At 44.5% G+C, this 18125-nt stretch overlaps 1 protein-coding gene across 1 annotated transcript; it reads left to right on the top strand.

The window, feature by feature from the left end:
- Positions 1-1640: 1640 nt before the first annotated feature.
- Positions 1641-17469, top strand: LOC137673038 (protein spire homolog 1-like). Its single transcript, XM_068417525.1, has 15 exons — positions 1641-1881; positions 2689-2720; positions 3194-3358; positions 4088-4213; positions 4499-4564; positions 7465-7626; positions 9736-9804; positions 10281-10410; positions 10857-10981; positions 12323-12398; positions 12939-13090; positions 14282-14413; positions 15762-15826; positions 16673-16721; positions 17452-17469. Exons 1-15 carry the CDS (start codon positions 1641-1643, stop codon positions 17467-17469), a joined length of 1608 nt encoding a protein of 535 aa, XP_068273626.1.
- Positions 17470-18125: the final 656 nt, after the last annotated feature.

Raw genomic sequence — 18125 nt, 5'->3', positions numbered from 1 at the left:
GGCCGGCAGGCCAGGCGGAGGTGGGCAGGAGGCGCAGGGCTCCTCGCCCTGGGGCTCGCAGCTGGGGTCCGCAGTGCCTGGGTGCCTTCACCCCTTCCCCACACAACTCACCCCACCACACGGTCCGGTGACGCCAAGGAACACCGGCCCGGACGCCTCTCCAAGGCCCGGGGCCTGAGTCTGGTGCGCTGCGTTCCCAAAATGTCGTGAGAAGGGAAAGAAATACGAGTGTTATTCACACTTTTTAAACCTTGCAGTTCTTCGGTGTCTGCCTCGGGAGGTTAGGCTGCTCAGAGCCAGCACAGCAGGGGCTGAAGACCCCTGCGATGGGCTGCAGGTGCTGCGGCAGCAATAGAGTTCTTCAGGGGATGGCCCCAGTCACAAGGTGTGCGACGTTCCAATGTCTAATGACCCTTTCTGAGAAGAAATTCTTCCTAATGTCCAACCTGAACCTCCCCTGGAGCAGCTTGAGGCTGTGTCCTCTTGTCCTATCGCTAGTTGCCTGGGAAAAGAGGCCGACCCCCACCTCGCAGCAACCTCCCTTCAGGTTGTAGAGAGTGAAAAGGTCTCCCCTCAGCCTCCTTTTCTCCAGGCTAAACAATCCCAGTTCCCCCAGCCGCTCCTCATAGGACATATCCTCTAGACCCTTCCCCAGCTTTGTTGCCCTCCTCTGGACTCGCTCCAGCACCTTGATATCTTTCTTGAAGTGAGGGGCCCAGAACTGGACACAGTATTCAATGTGTGGCCTCACCAGTGCCGAGTACAGGGGGACAATCACTTCCCTAGTCCTGCTGGCCACACTATTCCTGACACAAGCCAGGATGCTCTTGGCCTTCTTGGCCACCTGGGCACACTGCTGGCTCATGTTCAGCCAGCTGTCCACCAATACCCCCAGCTCGTTTTCCACCGTGCCGCTTTCCAACCACTCTTCCCCCAGCCTGTAGCACTGGGGGAAACACACAGCCCAAAGCAGAAACAAAGCTGGGAAACTTACTTCACATCAGCAGCAATTCATATCAGGTGGCCTTGCTGCCCTTTCCCTGGGTGCCCACCCGGCCTGCCTGGTCCCTGCATGCCCCAGCTGTGGGGATCGACTGTGGCAGGGCCAAATGGTCAAGGCCAGGCAGGAGCAGGGTCTGTGGTGGATGCAGGTACCCCTGCTGTAATGTATTAGTGATCCCAGAATGGTGTCCTATCAAATGAATTGATTTTTTGCGGCCTTCTGTGAGTTCTACCCTGAGTATAAGACATTACTTCCTGCCTCCTTCCCTCTCTGCCTGAACTTGAATGTACTCTTTTCTTACCTGCCAACGTTAGTATTCCCCCTCATATATTTATTAGAAACAATGGAGTTCAATTGAGCATGAATGTTGTACAGTCTTACCATCTCTTTAGATTCCCTTTTGTTGCATACTTCCTCTTTTCTTTGAAGGAGTCTCATGCAAATAACAGGTTCAAGTGGTGTCCCTTTAAAAAAGTAGAGCAAAATTGGCATTAATGGTTGCACCTGTAGGGAAGAGAGGTGTGAGAGCAAACCAGGAGGCAGACTGATAAAAGGCTGCTATGAGCACTTGCCTGCCCTGGGAAGCGGGGTGTTAAGCTTCCTAGGTTAAGAGTAGAGATAAGAGGTAAAAGTGAAAATGGAGTCTCCACAGTGTGAGCAGAGAATCCCAAAGGCCTCTCTAGTTGAGATTCTGAGGTGTTTTGAACATCCTATAAGTGAGGAGCAAGCCTGGGCTATCTGCTTTCAGTGTTGCTGTAAGATGGAACAGTTGGCTCAGGGGCTGTACCCACCACTCCATTCTGCATTCATAAAAGGTCCTGGAAGCATCTTCATCCATGCTGATGGTACTGCTTCCTTCAAGGTGTACCACAAGTCTGGTAAGAGCATAAGTAGCTGTGCTTGCCAAGGGCTGTTCCTGTAACAGGATGAAATATGGGGGGGAAAAGTGGGGAAATTAATTTTTTTTCCTGCCTTTTTTTCTCCTCTCTTTGTATGTTGTTATGAGGCTATTCTGCTGCATATACTTAATTTCAAAGGACTGTAGATGAGTGGTAATATACACATACAGCCTACTAATTTTTCTAATAGTGCTCTAAGGAGTCATTTGGTTCTAGGGAATAGCTTGGATGAAAGTTTGTTACCTGTTATGTTATTTGAAATAAATACTCTGAGGCTTTGTTATATGTCCTGCTCTGTTCATCTTCCAATGTATAGTTCCTTTGTTATAGTAACTCTCACGACAGATCTATGACTGATGGTTTCCCTTTTTTGTCACTATGTGTAGCCAGCAAGTGGCAATAAGCTTTGTTTTTCGCACTGCTTAGTTGCACTGCTGCAGAGGTCAATGCTAGGCTGACTCTTCAGGGACAAAAGTGGGTAATAAAGAATGAAGACAAAGATCTAGTGCCTTCCTGGTGGTTAGACACCTATTAACAAACAAAAAAAGTACCCAGCAGCAGTTAGCTTGGGGATAATGCTCCCAGTAAGAAGAGTATCCTGTGTTGCTTTCCAGGAGTCCCCAAATACAGGCCTACTTTCCCCAAGTGGGACTGACCTTAGTCAGAGGGGTTTGTTTCCTTATTACCAAGAATTCTTCCTGTTTCTTTCTAGACAGGGATTCTAAAAGCTGTTTATCAATGCCTATGCAGTTATCTTTCTCCCCATCCCCTCTTTTTCCCTTTTAGATGCTGGCAGCATTCAGCAGTCAGAGGACAAGGTAAGCCTGTGTCTTCACCTTCATATGTGTGCAGATATAATCCTGCTGTAGTAAAAGGCCAGCTCGGGAGATGCAGATGTCTTTGGAAACTAGCAAGGTTGTTAAATTTGCTGTTCCCTGTGAGAGCGACCCTGTTCCCTGCAATCTGGAAAAAGAACCAAAATGCTAGGACTGAACAATGGGATTGGGAAACAATGTGCACAGATGCTGCCTTCTGTGCAATAGCCCACAGTCTTTTATTCTTAATAACAGGTAACTTAGAGGTGCTAAATAAGGCCATTTAAAAATCTTAAAACAGCTTGTTTAGGGATTATCTCAGGCAATGAGCATCTAGCTGCCTTTTGGGCCCTTCTCATCCTGAGAGATGTGCTCACTGAGGGGCAGTGGAGGGTATGCGCGTGGCTGAGAAGTGAGAGCTGGGAAGTTCTCCATAACACTTTGTGCTGCACTGCTTCCTTGGTCTCTGTCTGCAGCTGCTGGAGTACTTGGGAATGGTGATCTATGAAGCCCTGGACTGGGGTATCGACAGCCAAGTGGAGCGAGAACTGAGTGATCCTTTGGAGAAACTGCTGTGCCTTATGTTGAAACTGGATGATGAGGCAAAGAAACCAGCAGTCACCCCACAGGATGTTATCAAGGTTTCCTTCTTCCCACTTAGTAAATACAGCAGCTTTAGAGGAGTTGGTGGAACAATGCTGTCAACCAAGGGGCAAGATCATTTCTGGGAAAAAGCTGGGTAGCTTGTTGGAGGACATAGAGGGAGCACATGGCTTTCCCATCAGAGGGAAAAGGCAAAACTGTATTAGGTGTGCACAAGTGCCTGTGGAAAAGAATTAAGAAGGCAGACTGAGCATGGCTCTCAGACAGCTGTGTCTATGAAGTCCTTCTCTACCTAGCCTCCAAATTTGATTTTGAAAAAAAAGTCACTTGTCCATAGTATTCAGTTTCTGCAAGAGCTGAGATTTGGACATCTTAACTCAAACATTTTCCTCTCAACCATAATTTAAAGGTATGAGAAACTTCCCATCCCTCAGTCTGATCAGGGCAGGGGAAAAGAACAGGACAAGTGACTCCACCTGCTGTGTTTTGTTGTGCTTTTTCTGCAATGGACGCTTTCCTTTCCAGGTACTTATTTCAAAGCACACCTTATGGACAATGAGATATATGAATTACACATTGTACATATAAGATTGAACATGTTGCTTCTTTGATCCTCTTCATCTGCAATAGAAAAAAAAAAAGGATAAAAAGGGGCTGTGAGGAAGATGTTTTTTAACCATGGATTGAGAAAACTGAATCTTGCTTTATTCTATCCTACCATGTTCTTTCATTTCAAGATCTCTTTTAAATAGCTGCACTTCTTTCAGGCCTGTGAGGAGCACTTGTCCAGGCCTTCTGAGGCTACCAGCCATTATGAAATGACCTGTAGGAGTCTGTTTACTGAATATATGGAACTTCAGAAGCTTATGACCATCATCCAGACCTCCAAAGAGGTACATTTGGGATCACCCCTTAGCTGCTATTCCTTCTACCTTCAACACTCACTGTGTTCTAAAGTAACATTCCCATTGCACTAGAAATGGAGTATGTAGCTGAAAGTCTATTTTCACAATGTGAAAGGCTACTGTCTCTGCACTGTATTAGTAATTTATTGTAGCTTTTGAAAGTTTGTGTGTTTGGGGCTTCTAGGTTTTCAGATTAGCATTAGGAATTTATACTGGATAGATAGGGAATTACTGAACAGTGCAAGGTAATGACTTCATGTGCTTGCTTCTCAGAGTCTGAGAAGAATGAATGTGGAAGATTTGGTAGAAAATCCCCTTCAGAAGAAGGAAAAACTCTGGGTAAGGGATTTAATTCCTTCATTATTGGGGGGGGGGGGAGGAGGTGTCTGTCTTGGCTCTCTGAGACTTTCCATTGACTGCTCTATGAGAAGTAGAGCTTGAACACAAACAAAACTTCTTAGGTTGTTCAAGAGCTTAAGTAGTTAAAGACTTTGCAAAACAAGCTGGGGAGTGAACTTGAAGTTAAACTATTTCATGTGTTAACCTCACGTGGCCATTTATTCTACACAAAGAGTGTCTTTGTGGTTCAACTTAAACCATTTCTAAAAATGAAGTTGGAGGCAGTCTTTGGAATATGTGTCCACAAGTAGTTACTCAGGCTGTTTCTTCCTGCAAATAAGCCCCAAACTCCAGCTCTTGGCAGGAACTGACACCTGCCAAAAGCAATCTGTTTCTTGTAGCTGGACTGAAAACTGCAAGAAAACTCTTCTGTTGGTGGTAGTACTGGAATGGACTAGTTCACTGTTATTATGTGGGGTCTGTGCTGGTTCAGGGCTGGAGGAGACTGAAGGTCAGTAGTTCTGTTTATCTTTGTGGTTGCGTAGCTCCAGCAGCTCAAACAAAGGGGTAAGGAGGGTGAGGTTGGAGATGTAGCTCCTACCTTCTGCTCACTGCCTTTCTTGTCCTTCCATAGATCTTGGACTGTGTGCTTGGGGCACAGAGAAAGCAACTTATTCTGTTCTTTTCAAGGCCCTACACAGTGAGGGCTCAATCGGAAACAAATAGCTCTTCTGGCTGGAGCTCTGCCCAGCATAAACAAATGCACTGTAGTCTGGAGTCTGTGGAGACAAACGGCAAGCCCCGAGAGACTCGTGGACTCGCTCCCTTTGTCTAAATAGCACTCGCTTTGAAGCGTGCTCAAACTATTCGTATGAAAATGTTTGTGAAATGTGTGTTTGGGCATATTCTCAATTTTGTGATCTATTAAAATAAACTGGCAAGCTATCTCAAACCACAAACTCATCAACTGCTATAGCTCTTTCCTGCAGGGAATACATGAATAAATACATGGGCTTTGCCGTGTGGCCTGAAGACCAGTGTATTTGGCCTCTGCTCCTTCAGGAGTCATTAATTCCAAAAGCAGGATGTCTGTTGCAAATCCTCTGCCTCTAGTTTCCAGGTCCCTGAGCACCAGTTGACTGCATTGCTCTGACAAACTCTTGAGTTTAAAATAACCAGGATGCCAACTTCACTGGGATCCAACAGATTAGAGCTGACGCCTTGAGTGGTGCCAAGCTGCCAATGCTCTCTATGGACCGTGTTTTTTCATGTTGACTGCTATGAAACAGGCCGCCTGAAACACAGACCACAGTCTGATGGTGTGCAGGGTTGTACAGTTTTAGCAGAGCTTATTTGTACATGTCACAAGACAATCTTCACTTGGAAATCTAAGTGGTGAGACCCCTTAGGAACACAGCTGTCTTACCACTCATCTGTTGAACTGAATGCAATGGGTTTGGAGTGCTGTAGCATCTTGTGTTGTATTGCACAGGTGTGTGAAGTTTATGTGGAATTTGACAATACAGGGGATGGCCCTAGCTGAATAATTGCAGTGAGCCAGTCAGTAGGGAAAGAAAAGTATGAGTGATAATGATATTGCTTACATCTGAAAAATGTTTTGGGTGTACAAGTTGCTCTGAAATGGCCAGCTGAAGGCAATTCTTGTCCTGAAACTAACGTGGCAATATTACAGTACAGAAGTCTCTCTTCAGGTCGTATCTTTCAGTCAAGTTCTGTCACTATGTGAGATGCAACTCTAGAAAGTGCAAATGGCTCAGGATAAGCTATTAAAGGTTTCTAATACTGACCAGTTTGCCCAGAGACTTTTGTGTGTTCTCCAACGCAATAAATATAGCCCAGGAGATACAGCTAGTACATGGTCACTCTCTGACAGTTCTAGTTTTCTGGAGTTGAGGTATGACTGTACCAAAGCCACGCTAAAACAATCCAACAAAAAAAAAAAATATCTGTCTCCTTGAAGGCAGCCATCAGTCAGAGCTTGCATAAGACTCTTCTGATATTATACCAAGATATCTGAAGGGATAAGTTGAGAGAAGATGCTTCATATTGTAAGTGGAAAAGGAAGAGGAGCCAAAGTCAGAAGCTTTGTTCTGCAGCAGTTTTCTGAAATGTTTTGCTTCCCTTTCTCTGTTTATAATACAATCACTTGTTCTTACCCAATTTGCCTTTGGGATCCAGATAAGCTGTTGACTTAGCACTTCCATTACAATGTTGTCTAAACGTGCTATTGAGCTGATTATTTTTTTTTCCTGTATGTAACTTTTGTTGGGTTATACTGCATGCCTGAGCATCCTCAGATATTAATACAGGAACAAGATGAGCAGATGTCAGTTATCAGCTTGCGTCTCCAGGCTGAAACTGCTAATGTACGCTGCTGTGAAGGTTAAAGTATGAGGTCCCTTTCCCTTTGTATTCCTTTTTTGTCTGTGGGCCCTTCAACCCTTGGTTTCTGAAAATTCAGAGGATTTTAATGGTAAGATTTGGGATTTCATTCCCAGTGTTTCCTAGGGTCCAGTAATATGAAAAAACTCTGGCACCTGGAGCACTTGCAGGAAGTAGGTATTCAAGAAAATGGGTCTAGCTACCTGGCAGCAGAAGCTGTGTTTTGCTGAAGTACATTTATAAAGTTAATGACAAAATTTGGGAATGAACCTGGCGAGCCAGATCCCTCATTGTAAATTAACTTCTGCAAAGAGAAGCAATTCTCTGTTCTGGTGCTGTGCCCTGATCTGCAAGTGAGTTGAAGGGGGTGTTAAGGACACACTTCTGTGTTTCTGAATGACTTCAGTTGCTAAGTGTGCCCTGTTACATGGAGGGAGGGAATGCTGCTCCATGCATCCTAGCTAGCTGTTGACCTGGCCCTCACTGGTTTCTCCTAGTCACCCCTGTGGCCCAACGTTATCCGTGAACTGCAGAATGGTGTGAGGCTGCGCAAGGCCTCTGAGCGACCACAGCGTCATGCGCCTCCAGCAAAAAGGATCCGCTCTCCCTATGAATTACTTTTGGATGATATTCAGCACAAGAGGTATAACCTTCGGAAGGTGAGTGACCAGTCAATGGACAACTCTGAAACCACGTGTTCTACCTCATTTCTAAGCAATATCTGTTGAGACCTCTTCTCCAAAAGCCTGTCTTTCTCAAAGGTACTTTGAAGTCCAGAAGTATCTGGTCTCCCTCTCAGCTGCAGCTCAACATTAGATCACTGTGTTTGTCCATCCAAGTGCTTCATTTCCAGTAACACTTTAATTCAGGGATAGCAACACTTTCATGAAGCTGGAAGGTAAACTTTTCCCCCCCTCCAGGGGTCAGCCACTCCCTTCCCTGGAACAATTACACTTCCTTGCACACAACAGTTTTATGAAACAGACCCTTGCCTGCTTGTGCTTTCCACCTTGGATGCTTGTGACCTCTCAGGCCGCTTAAGCTGAGCTGTGCCTGGCATTTCTTACTAGTTTCCTTGCCTTCCCAGATGTTGTGGGATGTGTGCAAGTGCAAAAGCACTTTTGAGCAAGTCCTTTGCTCAAGCCTCAGGCGGAGGCCCCTAAGCAGTGTATACAAGCTACTGCAGGAGTTCAGTCAGGGTCAAAAAAGCTGAGCCCCTTCCAGGGGCAGCTGCTGTGCTGACTCAAGTGGTGGGGGCTTCGAACAACATGGATGGTTGGTGAAGATGACCAGACACAAAAATGTCTGGGGTGCCTCTAAAGGTTTGTGACGCTGTTCGCTTGCTGCAGCTTGAGCCGGGAATGATGAGCAGATCTTAAACGTTGGCATAAGGCTTTGTGGCATTGGCGTGCTTTGCAAACAGACATCTTGGCAGAAGATGAGACACAATTCTACTTGTAATAAAGAGCGATATTTTTAAAAGTGAAAACTTTGCATACCACACAAGACATCAGCCTTTTTCTGCTTGATGGTGCTGCTAGAGTGCAGGGGGTTTAAAAGCCTCAGCTAAACCATGCACCTCTATAAAACCCCAGCTCTTGCTTTTCTTAACTGTGGCTCCAACCTTCAGATAAGGCTATGGCATTTATTTGGAGATGATATCTTGATTGATATATAAATTAATAGTAGTGGAAAGGAGGTAATACATCATAACTACTTGTGTTCCTTGCAATGTACTGTGTATTAACGCACTGTGCAGTACAGAACCGTAACTCAAGGTGGCAGGATGAACTGTGTCTTGATTTTAGTTTTTTTCTTTCTTTTTTTAAAATTTTTTTTTTGGTGGTCGACAAGAAGCACAAACATGTTGGAAGAGTAGTAGTTAGAAATGCTAGAAGAAAGCATAGGGCGCTACTGCTCAGGTCTTTGTGAAGGCTCTTAAATGAGGATTTCCCCATCTGCAAAGCTATTTTAAAGCTCCTCTATCAAACAGTGGTCTAATTTGCAAATGAATGAAAGCACAGCTATTGTGAGAAGCTGTAGTGTTGTTCTACCTGCACTCCCACCTGTTCAGAAGTTGTACTCACAGGGAAAGTAAATGGCATAGCCTCAAAGTAAGAATAAGTGAACAAGGCAGCTGAAGACATGCATGTGCAACTTGACTTTTGTTACTTCTCCCCTATGCAGCAAGCACAGGGCTCGATGAGGGAGGCAGTCTGCCTCACATGAATACCTGCCCTGCAATTCTGTCTTGCTATTGTTCCTAGTTTATGTAGGGCTGTAAGCCAGTCTCTGGGACTCTAGCTTATGCATACAGCTGCCTGCTGCTACTGTTCTTGTTACAGTCTTGTTAACCCATTCAATTACTCTCCTCCCTGGAGCTGAGTTCTCAGTGATGAATGTGATGTGACCATGGTGCTTGTCAGGATCACTCCTGACATTAAAATCATAGTGCAATGTTTTCCAGTGGCTCCTCACAGCAGTTCATGTGCTGCTGGGGCTAGAAGGCTGTGTGCTTCTTGTGCAAGCCCCAAAGGGCTGTGCAGTGCTTCTGATTGCCACTTGGTTGCCACAGGCAAATTTGTCTCTACCAAAAACCCATGTAAGTAAACCTCATCATTCTGTACTTCCCAACTCAATTTTGTTATGCCTTCCCCACCTCTCCCATTCCCAATCCTGACTTGAGTTATTCACTGTGCCGCTGAAAGGGAGGGTGTACCAGGAGTAGAGAAAGAACTATTGCTTAAGCATCATTTCTGCTCTTTCAGGTGATCATCGAGCAAAAACACAGGACCCCCAAAGTGGACGTAGCTGTGCCCAAGCCTCATCTAAAACCTGTAGGTGACCTGGTGCTGCATCTAGTGATAGCAAAACAAGATGATTCTGAAGTTGACAGGACAGTTTCTAGAAATATAAAGATACTGGTTTGGATTTGGGAGGGGCATATATTAACTATTCTTAACCTTTGGGCAGACCCTCCTGCCAAAACATAGGGTTAGGAAAATAGAAGGTGACATCTTTGTAGGATAGAGATGAGCAATCTCCCTACTTCCTCTGCTGCTTCTTCCATTTGGAACGTTTTGCGGTCCTGAAAGTACTCCTGGAGTTCTCTGTTTCAAATTTCGGAGCTGCTAAAGTATTCTACTGTGCATGAGCTAAAGGTTCTCTCATGTGTCTCTTGTGTGCAAGGCCCACTGCCCTCTTGAGTGAGAGGCACTTGTAAAACAGTGCCATTGCTGAAGGAGTAGTTCTGTCACTGGTGGTCTCCTTGCTATATCCACTGGCTCTTTCTGGTGCTGTGCTTTGTCTGCAGGTGCTGGAAAGGAAGCTGAAAGACTGTGTGCCATGGGAGTCCAGCTGGCATGAACAGCTCATGGCAGAAATAAAACAGCCACAGAAGCTTCTGTCATCAGCAGCAAGGGAAAATGGGAGCAGGCACAAAGGTACCTGCTACAAAGTAACCTATCAAGTGTGCAAATGAAGTCAGCATTAAGTAAAAATATTGGATGGCCTTTGAAATGAAAGCCCACTTATCTCTTTCATAGCATATATAATGCAAAGGAGGTGGGAATGCAAGTTTTGTGTTGATAGAGCTGGTATGGCATAAGAATAGTTCTTTCTAGAAAATCTTTGTGGCTTATTAAGACTAAAAAGATATCTCAACTTACCCTTTTTTTTTAGGGATGTTCAAATTTGTCTGTCTACTTAAGTGAAAGAACAGGATTTTGACCATCACCTAAAACTAAAAGATTATGTAACTACCAGGACAAAGTCTAGCCAAATCTCAAATTCTGATGTGTGGGTATCAAATTTGTCATTTTCTTGTTGCAGCACAATATCTTATCTTGTCTGTGTGTATGGGATGTTTTGTTCTCCCTCTCCCCTGTAGAAATGCTTGTGACACCAAATATAGCCTTGAAATCTCCGAGCGATAGTTTCTTAGCTCTCCAAGATGCCAGTACTGCGTTTAAAATTGTCAACAATACAACACAGCAGCTGGGACCAGGAGTTCAGGTAAGGCTTTAAATGAAAGGACCCTGGAGAGGCACAAGTACTTCAGGCCTTAGATCTGCAAATGCACATGGCCTGGAACGTCAGGTTCAAGTCCTAGTGTGGGCAATCTTGTCTCTCAAAAGTGAATGAATGTGGTACTATTAGGTTCACTGAAGTCCTTTCCTCTATGGAAGCTCTTACTGTATTTAAACACTTATTTTTGTGGCATGACTGCAGCCTATAGAACTAAGGTCTGCTCTGGTCTCTTAAAACTAGATTCTGAAGAAGTTTTAATATGCATAGGAGTTTGGTCAATACGGGCCAGAACTATTCCCACTCTTACCTCACAGTGAAGCATTTGGTGCTAGATGTATTTGCATTTCATGTGGTATGTGAGCTTGTGGAAAGAAAACTTCATGATTTATTTTCAGGAAGCCACTTTACTGGTGAATTCCCACTCTTCTGCCTGTGGAGTAATTTCAGGAGCACCATTCTTCAATAAACCATGATACCTAGTCTTCAGGTTCTTTAACTCCTGGCTTGATCAAGAAAAGCTTGACTGCTTGGTTCTGGGATTCAATCTGAGCATATTCAGAAATTCTGTGGAACAGAACTCAAGCCCTAACACATCATGTCTAGCACAGATGTGCTGGCATACAAACAGGAATCTGTTTTCTGTAAACATTTCTGTCTGAAATGCAGTTGCTTAACTGAGGAAAACGGATATGAATTAATAAAAGCAGAAAATCTTAGCTATATTTACACAAGTCTGTTCCACTTGTAAGAATGTTCAGCATTTGAGAACCTTGTGGTTGATGTATTACTGCTCAACTAGAAGGACCTTCATATGGAGACTAATATAATCAAATTTGTGTTCTGGTTTTCTAGAGAAGCTAGAAACAATGCTGTCAGCATTGGGTTTGAGTTGGGTTAGTGGGGCACAGTCTCTTGAACTGTTCTCCAGTGTTGCTACATGTGAGGTAGAGCCAAGAAAATGGTTCCAATGTACTCTGAGAGTTGTGTAGGGAGGATTTTGTGAAGTTGGTTCCTGAACAGATGAAACTTTGGGACTAGTATCTGCATGGAACTTGAGTGAGAGAGAGAACAGATGAATTTGAAATTTCACTAGCTTGGCTGGAGCTTCCTGGTTGCAGGAGGAATAAACTTGCTGTTACTTCTTGGAATATAAAGTTGCTAAATGTACCACATTGATTTCTCTCTCCACTCCACTTTTGGCTGAGCCTTGAATATTTCTGATCAGTCCTGGGTATCCTGGGTTTTGTTTAGCAGCAGCACTCCTGAGGAAGTGGGCTTGGTGTCTCTTGTATGCAGCTTAAGAATATCCTGTCCTCTGGTCTACAGGAAACCACTCCCAAGCTGCCTTCCAGCGTCTGGCTTGCCTCAACCAAGTCATCGGTAGTATCCTGCAACAGCACAGGTCAGTGTACTTCTAGCTGCACATCTAAACCAGGTGACAAAGTACAGTCAGTGGCCTGCTGTGTTCCAAAAGCCTTAGGTTGGGCTCCCTGTACACATTCTCTCTGGTCACCTGAAGACACTTTACAGGAGAAGCTCCAACACTAAGTAATGAGTCTGGGAAGGTGCCCTTAGAAAATCATTCCTCAGCAATTGACTGAAGCTTGTATAGCTCCTGCAACTTCAAAACAATGATAGTATGTCCACAAAGGCCGAACTGGAATTCACAGTAAAAGCTAAATGGTGTTTTGGGTGTTCAAGTAGAAAGTGCACCACTTGATTTTATTAAACTAAATGGTGCTAATGAAGCCTCATCACTGCCTACTGACAAGATTACTGTAACCTCTGCTTTTTGTGATCTGAGCTGATGGGATTGAGAGGTAGCACTGCCTTGTTACCTTCAGAAGGCAGTGTAGTGCTCTTGAATATTCAGCTTTTGGGGTGGATACTTAGAAGATGCCACCTAGTTTTCTGCACCCTAAAACTCTCTCTTCCTATCCAGGTCTCGCTGCAAATTGCACGTGTCCTCCCATGAGTGCACCCATACTAGGAGACATTAAACCTAATGGTTTCCTGAATGCTGGCCAACAGCAGCTGCCTCCTTACAGAGGAAGGTCGAAATCTTTAGAGAAAGGCCTTCAAAGCAAGGAATTTGTAAGTCTGGCATGTCAGCTAGCAAGCCTGGTCTGATACATCTGGTAATGACCAGAGCTTGCACCTTCGTCCTTGTGCAAGCAGTAAGCATGTTTGTGGTTTTTATCTTAGGCCATATTGTATACTGATCTTAAGTTGGGATATTATTGTCTCCTTGGAGACAGCTTAAGAGAAGACTGGATGCTGTAGTGTCCTTGTAGAGGCTTTCCAGTTTGAATGATATGAAATAAAATTTTTCCCCATAAAAGAAGAGAAAAATACCGCTGCATTACTTGAAACTATCTGTCAAAGCTTCCTCAAGCAGACTGTAGCTGGCAGTGGGACTGTCCTGCTTTCTCCAGTTCCCCTCATTCTTTCTAGACTCTGATAGGTTCACAAACCTCTTTTAAGCTGCAGCAAAGGGAACAAGTGGTTGACAAAATGTAGATAGCACAGCATCAGTGCATCAGACTTCTACATGTATGCAGTACTGAAGTCATCGGGCTCTGAATGACTGTTGTGGGAGAAATGCTGGGCTTTGTGCACTTCTGTGCAACCTTCTGAATCATGGCCTTGCCTTGTTCTGCCCTGACAAGGTGTGCTATGCCCTTGCCTCCTTTCCTTCTGCATCCCTCCCTGCTGCACCCCTGGCAAATCTCTAAACCAATCACAACTTTGTGACCTCTTTGTTCAGCAGTGTGGTGGGGGATGCAGATGGGTTTGGCTCCCCACCTGGGGGTAAAAGCACTGCTGTCTCTCCTGGTTGACCACCAGACCATAGCTGCCATTTGTGTGGGGCCAGGGGGTCTTGGGAGAAAGAAGGCAAGAGAGTGTTGTGCTGTGGAAAGGGATCCTGTAGCTAGGAGGGGCCAGGGTGCCATGTGTGCGGTGGCCTGTACCAAAGGGCAGAATTCCCCAGAGACTGGCTCTGGAGACCGTGTTAACTACTGTGGTGACCGAGGGACCTGTTTCCCTAATGAGGTGTCGGGAAGCTGCTTGAAAACTGTGGCAGCCACTAAAAGCCTTGTAGTTTCTCTGCTAGCATTGTCAAGGAGTCGACTGATACTCCCTATCACTGGCAAAACTGAGTTTTGGGGACAAATGCTCCTGAGCCTTTTGGGATCCAATTTTGAGGATGACACCCCCCCCCCCCCCCCCCAAATATTTGCTTCCTTTAGCTTTCTCTGATGCTTAACTTCTGTCTTTCAATAGGGCTGTCCCTTTCCTACCAAGAGGCCATCACCAACCATCGCTGAGCTGATTGGAACCAGATATGCAATGGTGGTGCTGGAAGGGCAAGGCTTCTTTGAAGGAAGTAGTGATGGTGTCTTTCCAAGAGCAAAAGTATGTTTCCTCTCCTTCTCTCTGAGCTGTCTTTGCCTTTTCAAAAGCTGGCTGGCTGCATGGCCCTCAGTGCTGAACTGCTGAGGTGCTCTTTGCCTCAGCTCATGTTCATACAGCTGATCTGAGATTGACCCTGGGCTGTAAATATCTTGTAATACTTGTGTGGTGATGGCTTCTAATCAAGCTTAAACTGTGTAAGTTGCCTAGAAAGTAACCCAGCCTTTGCTTGGTACTTCTTGTCTGTTGTTTCCACACTAGGAGAGCTGACTACCGTGATTGTTGGCCAGCTCTGAAATCATGAAGTAATTGACTGGGACTTGGTACTGCTAAACAGTGAAGCAAAGGCTCTTAACTCAGACACCCACACCTGAATTGTGCTGACTCAAACCACTCTTGAGTGGACACAAAGGTCGGGGAGATGATGGGGACAGGGAATGACCAGCAGCACAGGACTGTTGGCTGTGCACTCTGCTTAACTGCTGGCCTATTCACCAAGTGTCCTTTAGAGGGGCTGTTGCAACCAGCCCCTCTAGAGCAGATGCGAGTGAGTCTTGTGAATACAAGCCCTTTGCAATACAGATGTGAGGAAGACTGTGCTACTTGGCTTAGGGGTCAGCTTCTTGCCCTCACTTATTTAGCAGTACAGACAGAGCCAAAGGGTTCTGCTAGCAGAGTTATGCTACTTTCACAATCTGTCTGATGCTCCTGAGACTGAATCCTTGTTTTTTTCTCACCTTGCTTCCTACCTTGCTTTAACTTGCCTGCTCTCTGCCTATTCTAAAATGGTTCTCTTACCCCCTTTGTGTTCTTGCTGCTGAAGTTTTTTTAGCTTTCTCAAGCTCTCCTTCTCAAGATAATATCACTTCTGGCTGCCAGCTGTGTATGAATGTGTTCTTTTTTATAAAGTTCAAGCGACTCATCAGCTTCCTTATGACTCATTTTTTGCTTCAGGATTGGATTCAAATTTGCCCTGACTTAATCTCTTTGGGATTGCTGCAGTCTACCTCAAAGAATGTCTCTCTTCTTCCCTCTCTCTTAACTAGCTACTGTTACACTCTTGCACAATACAGCTATTGTTTGCTCAAGAGCCTTTTTTAAAACTCCTGTTGTCTGGCAGCTGCCCCAAACCTATGTATCATAAAAACACTGGCCTACAAGTAAGACTTTTTTTGCCTTTTTAGCTTTTAATTCCTGTGTCTTTGCTATCCTTTATTGGATCTCTGTTATTGTATGTGAATCTAAAGCCTTTAGAAGGTTGGTTTATGTGCTTGCTCTTTGGCAGGCAGTGGATGCTGTTCGTACAAAGATATTTCCCACTGGCATTCACAAATAACTTTCCTTTCCACAGATCTGTTTCAGCTGCCACAAGCAGATGTTTCTTAAGTGGCCTTACAGCTGTTACCTCTGCAGCAGGTGAGCTGGTACAAAAGAATTGAATGAGGAGGGACAAAGGAGTAAAAGAACAGGACTGACAATACTCAGATTTCACACAGTTGCAGTATTGGGTAGGAACAGGTTGCTGAGCCCTTCAGTTTTGCCTTACTACACAAGCCAGGCTGAAGTGTCCACAGCTGCAAAGGATGTGGAAAAACTTGCTTCTGAAGTGGTATCTCAATTTTAACTCTTAGTGTTAAGCTAGCAATAACCAAATTTACTGTGCAAGTGTTAGATTCGATTTCTCTTGGAGATCTCTCTCTGCATTTTGCTATAGAGGTTGGATTTAACTTCAGTCAAGGGCTTGAGCAGGTTCTGGGAGAGGCTCTTCACCAGAATCCTCTGTTGAGGACTGGAAACGTGAACTCCAGACCCTGGGACTAGGAAAGGAGTTGGGCCTATTTGTATCCAATTATTTGTCAGAGGTTTTCTGTTCATGAGAGAGGAAAAGAGGAACTGGAGGCTCATTAAGGCTCACTTAAATCTATTTGAAGCAGTGGTGAAGCACTGAATTGATTATAAGCAACAAGTAAACAACCACTGGGAATTGAGTAACCGTCTGGTGGTAGTCCTGGGTCAAAAGTAATGGGCATTTGCAGATAATGCCTTCAAGCTATGGATGCTGACACATTTCGGATGATCTGCACTAGCATAAATAGGAGGGTTAGCAAACTGAATAGGGGAGTTCTAAGCTTGCTCACTTTGCCATCAAGTGATTGTGACACAATGACAAATTAAGACTTACTTGGGAAAGTCACCCTTAGCTGCAATATTGGTAACTGCTGAGCTTTGCTCAAATAATAATGCTGGGAACTTTTTTCTTAGTGTTGTCTGCTGTGACTGCTGCATCAAGGCAAGTCTAGTCTTTAACACAGCATATGGTTTTTCTACATTTTCTATTTTCCCTGCACATCACCTAGTCATAGGAAGCTTTCCTTCGCCTCACTGGTACCTCAAATCTACCCTCTGGCTTGTTTCTAAGAAAATAGGAGAGGGAATATTGCAAGGTACAAAAGCAGCCACGGTGCCACAGACATCTCTTGTCGTACTCTGCTAAAACAACTCTGGTTCCTCTTTCATCCTGTGTAAAGTGGTTGGGATTACTCTGTGCTCTATTTATACAGGGGTCAGGAAGTTCACTGCATTAATGTCTATCTTCTAAGTGCACCAATAAATCAATTGCATGCCAAGCAAACTTTCCTGCTAAGAAGGAGGATGTGTTTCCCTGAGAACTCAGGTGACTTGTGTTGTGATTCTAGATGTCCATGCCCTTCAGAACGTGTGTACATCTCCCACTTCACTTCTTAAAACTTTTGAGACTCTCCAGCGAGGAGGACCCAGCTAGTCAAGAGCAGAAGAGCTCAGAGTTGCTGCATGAAATAGAGCACTGGGAGTGTTTTGGGTAAGCTGGGACAGGGATGTTCTGTTTTCACCTCAAAAGATGTTACAGTTACTTGTATATGCAAGTCTACAAACATGCAGACAACAGGATGTAGTATTATGCTGGTCAGCTGAATGTTATGCTGAATGACTGGTTTAGCCACTGGTCTAACTAGTCTACAGTTCTCTAGAAGTACTGTGGGTTTTACATGACCAAAAGGGAGGATATATACATGCTCTGAAGTCTGTTTTGCTTTTTAGCTCACAGATTCAGAAGTGTCCATATTAGCCCAGATAGAAGGTTCCTTATGACAGCTTCATTTGTATGAGAATTTACAGACCCCATTATATTCTATCCCCCATGGCTAGTGGTAATCACTACAACCCAGGAGCAGCCCCTTTATACCTAGAAATATAATATGCTAATGGTCTCAGATATAACTGACTGAAGAGTAATGCCACAAATGGTTTCTCAGTCCCTCCACATACATACAGACACCCTTTCCCTCTTGTCCCCAGAAAGGGAACTATTTCAAAAAGAGTTCTGGGTGGAAAAGACAGACCTTGTGGATATAAGTGCAATATCTAGGACTGGAAACATACATTATCTGTTCTCTTCTTTCCAAATCAGTTACGTATTCCACTTGGGGAACAGGTATCTTTTTTTTTCCCTGAAACCGTTCTTTAATGTAGCCAAAATAAAGTCACAGCAGTTTCTCATTCAAAGGCTTGTACTTCAGTTGCCAAAAGTAAGGGGCAGGGTTCACTACTGAAGTTAACTGTGTGGGGCAGCGGTTTGGTCTGTTTTGATGCAGGTGCTGCAGAGGAGGTCTGAGTGACTGCATTACTGCCATACTTCAGGATAGCAAAAAAAAAAACCACCCTACAGCATAAGGAC

The sequence above is a fragment of the Nyctibius grandis genome, chromosome 23 (genome assembly GCF_013368605.1).
Source record: "Nyctibius grandis isolate bNycGra1 chromosome 23, bNycGra1.pri, whole genome shotgun sequence".
Lineage (NCBI taxonomy): Eukaryota > Metazoa > Chordata > Aves > Nyctibiiformes > Nyctibiidae > Nyctibius > Nyctibius grandis.
This window is presented reverse-complemented; position numbering and strand designations above follow the sequence as displayed.

Coding starts and splice junctions, on each gene's coding strand:
- LOC137673038 (XM_068417525.1), top strand. CDS start 1,641: ATGGAGTCTCCACAGTGTGAGCAGAGAATCCCAAAGGCCTCTCTAGTT. Junction 4,565..7,464: donor AGAAGAAGGAAAAACTCTGG/GTAAGGGATTTA, acceptor GGTTTCTCCTAG/TCACCCCTGTGGCCCAACGT. Junction 12,399..12,938: donor AGTATCCTGCAACAGCACAG/GTCAGTGTACTT, acceptor CTTCCTATCCAG/GTCTCGCTGCAAATTGCACG.